Below are 8,272 nucleotides of genomic sequence, written 5' to 3'. Positions count from 1 at the left end.
TCTTCTTTGGTAAGAGCGTAGCTAGCATGACCCTGATACTGCTTTGGATGCATGACATCTTTTCCGTGCATACGTTGTTGGTCCTCCCGTGCCCCCGATGTATCTTTTGTCTTCCCATACACGCCCGAGAAGCCTAGTAGGTTCACACAAATATACTTTTTCACATGCATCATGTCGATTGTAGAGCGGACCTCTAGGTCTTTCCAATAGGGTAGGTCCCAAAATATAGATTTATTATTCCACATGAGTGCGCGTCCGTCAGCGTCATTCGGAACAGATTGTCCGCCAGGACCCTTTCCAAAGATTACTTTTAAATCCTTGACCATATCAAATATATCATCACTAGTATGGTGGCGAGGCTTCTTCCAGTGATCTGCCTCACCTTTTAAATGCTTGCCTTTCTTTCTTAAGAGATGCTTGATCGTAAGAAATCGACGATGTCCCAGGTACACATTCTTCTTACATTTATCCAAATATATAATGTCGGTATCATCTAAATAGTGCGTGCATGCGTGGTATCCCTTGTTTGTCTGTCCTGAAAGGTTACTGAGAGCAGGCCAATCATTGATGGTTACAAACAGCAACGCATGTAGGTCAAATTCCTCATGTTTGTGCTCATCCCACACACGTACACCTTTTCCATTCCACAGCTGTAAAAGTTCTTCAACTAATGGCCTTAGATTCACATCAATGTCCTTGTCGGGTTGCTTAGGGCCTTGGATGAGCACTGGCATCATAACGAACTTCTGCTTCATGCACAACCAAGGAGGAAGGTTATAGATACATAGAGTCATAGGCCAGGTGCTATGGTTGCTGCTCTGCTCCCCAAAAGGATTAATGCCATCTGCACTTAAACCAAACCATACGTTCCTTGCATCATCTGCAAAGTCCCCCCACTTTCTCTTGATTTTTCTCCACTGCGACCCTTCAGTGGGTACTCTCAACTTCACGTATTTCTTACGGTCTTCTTTGTGCCATCGCATCAACTTGGCATGCTCTTTGTTTTGGAACAAACATTTAAACTGTGGTATTATAGGAGCATACCACATCACCTTGGCAGGAATCTTTTTCCTGGGGCGCTCGCTGTCAACATCACCAGGGTCATTGCGGCTGATCTTATAACGCAATTCACAACATACCGGGCATGCATTCAAATCCTTGTACTCACCGCAGTAGAGGATGTAGTCATTAGTGCATGCATGTATCTTCTGCACCTCTAATCCTAGAGGCCAGACAACCTTCTTTGCTTCATAAGTACTATCGGGAAATTCGTTGTCCTTTGTAAGCATCTTCTTTAACATTATCATCAACTTTTCAAATCCCTTGTCAGATACACCATTCTTTGTCTTCCGTTGCAGCAATTTCAATATGGTACCTAGCTTTTTCTTGTCATCTTCGCAATTTGGGTACAACAATTTCTTGTGATCCTCTAACATGCGCTAGAACTTCTTCTTCTCCTTTTCACTGCACAGTTTCTCTTTGCATCGGCAATGGCCCGACCAAGATCATCAGTGGGCTCGTCTGATGCCTCTTCTTCAGCTTCTTCCCCCATTGTTGTACCATCGTATTCAGGGAACCCATGGCCAGGATAGCTGTCATCATCCTCTTCATCTTCATTCTCTTCTATTAGGACCCCTCTTTCTCCGTGCTTGGTCCAACAGTTATAGCCGGACATGAAAATGGAGGTAAACATGTGGATGTGAATGGTTCTTGAGTCAGAGTAATTGTGATCATTCTTACAGACATCACATGGACAACACATAAAACCATTCGCCCGCTTTTTTGCCTCAACCGCAACCAGAAAAGTATGCACACCATTAATGAACTGGGGAGAGCATCGGTCATCGTACATCCATTGCCGGCTCATCTTCATTACACAACACGGAAAAGACCAAATTAATACAAGTTCATACACACTTATTCTCATAAAACAACATACAAAAACTCTCTAGCTAAAGCATTTAAATGCAACAATAAATGCGATCAAGATCGCAGCTAAGGTAACAATTGATCCAACATCATAGTGATACCAAGCCTCTTTATTAACGACATATTATCTAATCTTTCTAATCTTCAAGCGCATTGCATCCATCTTGATCTTGTGATCATCGACGACATTGGCAACAAACAACTCTAGTTTCATCTTCTCTTCTTCAATTCTTTTCAATTTTTCTTTCAAATACTCGTTTCCTTTTTCAACTAAATTTAACTTTTCAACAAGAGGATCGGTTGCAATTTTCGGTTCACATACCTCCTAGATAAAAATATCTATGTCAACTTGATGGGCATAATTGTCATAAACACGAAATGCAATAAAATAGTTATAAAGGAGAGTATACCACATCTGAATCGTAAACCGGACAAGGGTCGACGGGGATGATATCAAAACCATGCCACTATGTATAACAAACAACCATACAAGTAAGAACATTATACAAGTAACTATCTAAATCACACAAACATGATTTTTTTTATAAAAGGGATAAGAACAAGAGGCTCACCAAGGTGGTGTCGGCAGCGGGACGGTGTGGGCAATCGACGGTGGTTAGGACGGGGATGGGAAGGCACTAAGTAAACCACACCTACATATGCAAACTAAGAAGTTAATCTGAGCTCAAATTGCATATAAATCAAATAAACTCCCACATATAATTACTCCAAACTAAAACCCACAAATCACTATACTTATAGAGCATTGCAAGAGCTAATTTAGCAATGAGAGATGAAAGGACAAAGTTGATAACCTTTGTGAACACTTGGATGGATGGGGTGCCTTCAAATCTTGACAAATTTTGGCAAAAATGGAGGTGAGCTCGAGCAAGAGGGGAAGAACAGAAAGGAGAGGACAGGGGGAAAACGGAGAGCTTCGGCTCGGGCTGGACGAAGCACTATATATAGTGATCTCTTTAGTCCCGGTTGGTTATACAAACCGGGACTAAAGGTGTACCTCTAGTCCCAGTTTGTGACACGAATCGGGACTAAATGGGCTCGTGGGGGCCCAAGTCTGACACCAGTCTGCCACCCCCCTTTAGTCCCGGTTTGTGACACAAACCGGGACTAGAGGTTCAACACAAATCGGGACTAATGATGCCCCTGCCCTAGCCGTTGGAACCGGGACTAATGGTCACATTAGTCCCGGGCCGTAGTCAAATCGGGACTAATGAGGTGAATGTAAGGTCGTTTTTCTACTAGTGATGCGATCCATTGGTTACAATTTTTTAATGCTGCAACAACCTTGAATGAGGAGTTAAGCCAGATTGGTCCTATGAGACCTTAGCACAATGACTTTCCAACTGTCTACTATATAAGTTTTGCCCGACTCTGGTGAGAGAGGAGTAATGACGACGACGCACCTTCCGCTCGCTTCAGTACTTGTAGTCGCCCCTAATTCGTCTATGGTGTTTGTTGTACTTCCATGATTGAAGATGAATAGATCGAAAGTTTTCTCGCAAAAAAACGAGTCAAACCAGATTGGTCGGTTCATTCATATGTGGCGGTCAGAGAGGCGGCAGATTGATGAAGAAAACCAACCAAATGACTCCTGGCATGTTGACCATTAATACTTCTAGTTGGTCATATGGGTTTAGTAAAGTGTTGAAAGTGGCATTGGTAACCTGAGATGTTGATAATATTAAAAAGGAAAATAGATGTTGATAATATTCGGAATTATTACAAACACAAATAATGTGGATATAAACATGGATATATATGTATCAGTTTCGAAAAGCTAGCTATAAGAAAGTCAGAAATCAAAACAAATTTGAATTTGCACAGCATGACAAGTCTATATAAACGATGGATATATTGTTGTCCATTGATGGTGTGATGCACACATTTTGATTTATTTATTTTATGTATAATGATACAATGGCAGGCAACCTTGTTGTGCCAGTGTGTTGCTGTGCAACAACAAAAGCTGTGGCATCGTACCCCTAAAAAATGTGGCATCGAGATCATGGCATGAAAAAAAATGCAATTTGTCACTAGAAATGTTATTGATCCGTTGAAACAATTGTCAATTCATCACAGATGTCACAATCAGAGAGACCCCCTAGACTGCCAGAAACTAAACATGGATGGAGTCATTGTTCAAAAAAAAATCATGGATGGATGCATCCATGTTTTCCTATAAAAAAGGGAGCATATTGTCATCATGCAAGTAAGCCTATTGTCTTGCACGCATGCTGGTCTTTGGTAATCGTTACATGCGATTTAATTTAGTTATAATGGAATGTTGTAATGTGACTGGGGCTGAAACAACTGATACGGAGTAGATTTCCCTCTAAACGAGATACTTCATCAACAAACAATAAACCCGAACTTCTGCAGATTTTCTCCAAACCACCATCAGCTTCCTAATAGCACAACCCTTGCATCTATTAGTTCCAGAACCTGAAAAGGTAGATAAAAATATGAGGGGCGCTTGACTCAACATGGAAAATGAAAACAAAAGGCTGAATGAACACAATTGCCGTCATAGTCCATTTATACATCTCACATCCACAACTGAAACTTATAGCAGCAAATTACATAATTATCATTTGTTTGCAAACAACAAGCCTCAGTTTTAAACTTTCTAGGATTGTTGGTAATATTGCAAGAAAAAGAAAAGAGTGGTCATCATTACAACAAGGAAGCACAAAGCATCCTGACTCCTGAGTACTCACAAAACGAATGTACAATACTAATAATGGATCAGCAAAGAAGCATTAGATAAGAGACTATAAGATACTAGTACCCACCCAGAGATACATAAGCTGGTAGATTGATACTCATTCACCACTTCTAGATGCAACTAACCAGATCATCTGTCGCTTCCATGTCATCCCTCTTGCCTGGAAAAAAAAATCCCTGTCAAGGCACAAGAACTTCAAGGACAGATAAAACTTGTGCTAACCCAGAACAATTTTAACAGTATAAACTATACACTGCTTATAAGAAATGAGCCGGCGGAAATGACTGATCATAAAACAGGTTAACAAGAATTTAGCACAGTTTACTGCACTGCTCACATAGCTTGACACTGATGAGAGGAACACAATTTATTTAGAAGCCAAAAGTTGGGTGGTAAGTTCGGTAAAAACTAAAAAGAGGTGCACAAGAGTCGTGAAGTGAAGACAACATCCTTAAAGTATCTTCTGAACTAAACTATAGGGATGTGGAAATAACATGTAGTGTAAATTTCAAATTCAGAAACCAAACAGCTGCATCATGTATGCATGTTTACTGTTTAGACATCGTCCTTAACTGCAACAGGTCACCGAAGGAGACTACTGCTAGCTAGTCGTGCGAACAGAATTCCTTTAATCTTCAGGGAAATGTACCATTGTGCTCACCTAATCAGAGTATCAGACACGATTCGATAAATACACGAGCGCACTCGCTAGTATGAACACCACTGCTTAACACATAACACGCATACATCTTCTAACAAACTGCAGTATATCGTAGTCGGTCTCAGTAGATCAGTAGCACCAATATATCCAAGTCTGTTGCAATCTAAAGTTTGGAATATTAGTGGCAACGCTCAATTCATCACTACCATCTATGGCATGCCTCCCACATTAGTTTCCAATCACAACATTCATCCCTTTGTATGTTTCCACATTACGATGAACAAATCGCAAAATTCTGTCCAAGCACACAACACTCAAGTAATGCACCAGCAGATACAAACTGAAACTTATATAGATTAAACAAGCTGGTGTCACATACATACCTGCCGTAGGGATCTGGCTTGATCTAAGCCATGGTGGAAGCACACATGACACAAGAGAGAGGTATTGCTCTTGAAGCGGCGATGCCCCAATCACCTTCCCATTGTGAATGTCCACGACGACGAGGTGCTCACCGACCTTGAGGTAGATGGCATTGGTGTGAAGTGGGTCAAGCACGGCGATCTGTGGCGCCGCCGACGGGTAGCCTCCATCAGCCAAGACCTGCTTGAGCGCCACCTCGTGCTCCAGCGTCCAGCTGCTGCCCTCGTCGTCGAGCGCAAAGCAGCTGAGCACGAACGGGTCGTGGGGAGACACCTCGGCATAGCGCAGCCTCCCCTCGCTGACGCCCATGCGCCGGTGCTTGGCCACCTCCCGCATGAACAGATTCTGGTCATCGGCAGCTCGACGCCTGTCCCCAAAATGTTGGCTGTCTGTAAGTGCGCGCGCAGGCAGCACGCTGCCGCTCGGCAGCTCGACGAAGCTTGTCTTCAGCCGGTCGTCGAACGGGTCGACGGAGATGGCGCCCAGGGTGAGGTCGACCCACCACAGGCGGCCGCCGAAGGCAACCGTCTCCTGGTTCACCTCCATCAGGCGCGGCAGCCGTAAGGATGGTGTGGCCCGAATCACCGTCCTCCACTCCCCTTCCTCCGAGAGAAACCGCGGAATGATGGCGCCATGGGAAAGGAGATCGGCGACGGCGAACCTGTCAGGCGGCCCGCCACCGGCGCCCTGGGTGAGGAGGCCCATGTGGTGGACGACGAGGGTCCTCCTGGAGCGGCCGATGTCGGGCAGGCGGAGCATCTGCCCGCTGACAGGGTTGCAGACGAAGCGCTGGATTTCGAGGTCCCGCGCGAAATCCCACTTGGTGCAGGGGCCCTCCGCCCGGAGGTCGTGGTAGGTGAGGAGGAGGTGGCCGTCGCCGCTGACGGCGCCGACGCTGCCGAAGAGGGACTGGACGACGTTGCTGTCGGGGGCGGCGGGGCGTGGTCTGGGGCTGAGGAGGTGCGCCGGGGCCGTGAAGTCGGAGACGCCTGGAGGCTGGACGGGGCGGAAGCACGCCACCGGGGCCGACGACGATCTGTCGACCATCGACGTGCCGTCGATGATCGCCCATGGCGGGTGCGACTGCGAGGAGGCCGCGGCGGTGGAGAGGGAGCGGCGGATGTGGGCGGAGAGGCCTAGGAGGCGCCGCCGGAGCGACATTGCGGGGTGTCCTGGAGCTTGGTGCGGTGCGACGGATGTTTGGGTACTGTGGACGGCTCCTGGCAGCGAACAGCTGTGCAGCACGCACTGTAGACGGCAGGTCTGTCTGACAAAGGCAAAGAGAGAGCGTTGCGTATCTCGTACGCTACATGTGTACAAGTTAAAACTCTCGGTGATTTCGAATTTGAACTTGCAAGATCATCTCCACTCGTTGGCCCTCAAGGAGCCACCTTTTCGGCCGGTTGGGGTCATGCCATGCCGACGAAAATTTTGGCTTTACAGCCATGCCTCCACGCAACACTAGAAGACAAGAGAGATGAGAAAAGAAAGAGATTAAGTGGGCGAGAGGCATGTACATGGGTGGGCCTCTTGCATACAAGAGAAAGAGAGGAGAGAGGGAGTGTGAGGCTGACAGTGGTTCTGTTGCATGCAAATAATAGCGCCGGCGTCCCTGGCGGACCCCTGGCTCCTTGGGTTTGGCCTGAGGTCGTCGGGGCTAGTTTTACCAAAACCCGACGTGAAACGACGTTCTGGGGGCGTGGTTGGGACCCTTTTTTTACCGTCGATGCTAAAAAAGTTGCTTGGGGGCATCTTGGGGGGCCGAGTGGAGATGCTCTAAGTGGTCACAAAAAAGGTTTTGAATCAGTCGATTTTGAATTAAGAAGCGAAAAGAAAGAAGCAGTTGCCGGCTCGTCGGAGAAGCCCTTTGGGTCGACGCGCGTCCGCTTTTCGTCCGCCTGCCGACCCATTTCTCGCCCAATTTGGAGACCGATTTGCATTGGCGCGGACACGAAGCGGACGCGCACGACGCTCGCCTACTCGTCCCCCTGGCCCGCCAGTCGATGGCACATTGGTCATCCTCTTCCTCCCCTACCGACAGCAAGCCCTCGCCCACTCCGCTCCGCCCCGTTGCCACCGTCGGCCATTTCTGGTGCCTCTGCCAGCAGCACGTGCCTACACAACTTCCCCCTGTTGCCACCACCTCCCACGTCGCCGCCACCACCACCTCGCCACCGAGCCACCGCAGTGCCCCCCTTCCACTCCGACGTGCCGCAAACAGGAAGGTGCCTCCCCCGCCCCGGCCAGCTCCTTCGTCCGACACCGCCCGCTGGCTTGACGCCGTCACGCTCGTCGGAGGCCGCCAGGGCATCCACTGGTCCAGAGGAGTCACGCCTCTCTTCGCCGGCCAACTTCTTCGTCGACGCCTACATGTTGTTCGACAGTTTGCCTCAAGGTACAAAACGGACTCTGCCGACGAGTTCTTTTTCCACAATTTCCTGTGCGACTCCGACGATTCCTCGTCCGATGATGATGAGGAGATGTTGGCTGTCGTGTTGGTCCATGACCACGTT

The 8,272-nt window shown here is 47.3% G+C and overlaps 1 protein-coding gene across 1 annotated transcript; it reads right to left on the bottom strand.

Moving 5' to 3' along the window:
• Positions 1-4,057: 4,057 nt before the first annotated feature.
• On the bottom strand, positions 4,058-7,109 carry LOC123110330 (uncharacterized). The gene is made up of 3 exons (XM_044530821.1): positions 5,720-7,109; positions 4,743-4,835; positions 4,058-4,392 (listed from the first exon to the last, which is right to left on the bottom strand). Exons 1-2 carry the CDS (start codon positions 6,918-6,920, stop codon positions 4,786-4,788), a joined length of 1,251 nt encoding a protein of 416 aa, XP_044386756.1. The 5' UTR covers positions 6,921-7,109; the 3' UTR covers positions 4,058-4,392; positions 4,743-4,785.
• Positions 7,110-8,272: the final 1,163 nt, after the last annotated feature.

This window comes from Triticum aestivum, chromosome 5B, assembly GCF_018294505.1.
Source record: "Triticum aestivum cultivar Chinese Spring chromosome 5B, IWGSC CS RefSeq v2.1, whole genome shotgun sequence".
Lineage (NCBI taxonomy): Eukaryota > Viridiplantae > Streptophyta > Magnoliopsida > Poales > Poaceae > Triticum > Triticum aestivum.
This window is presented reverse-complemented; position numbering and strand designations above follow the sequence as displayed.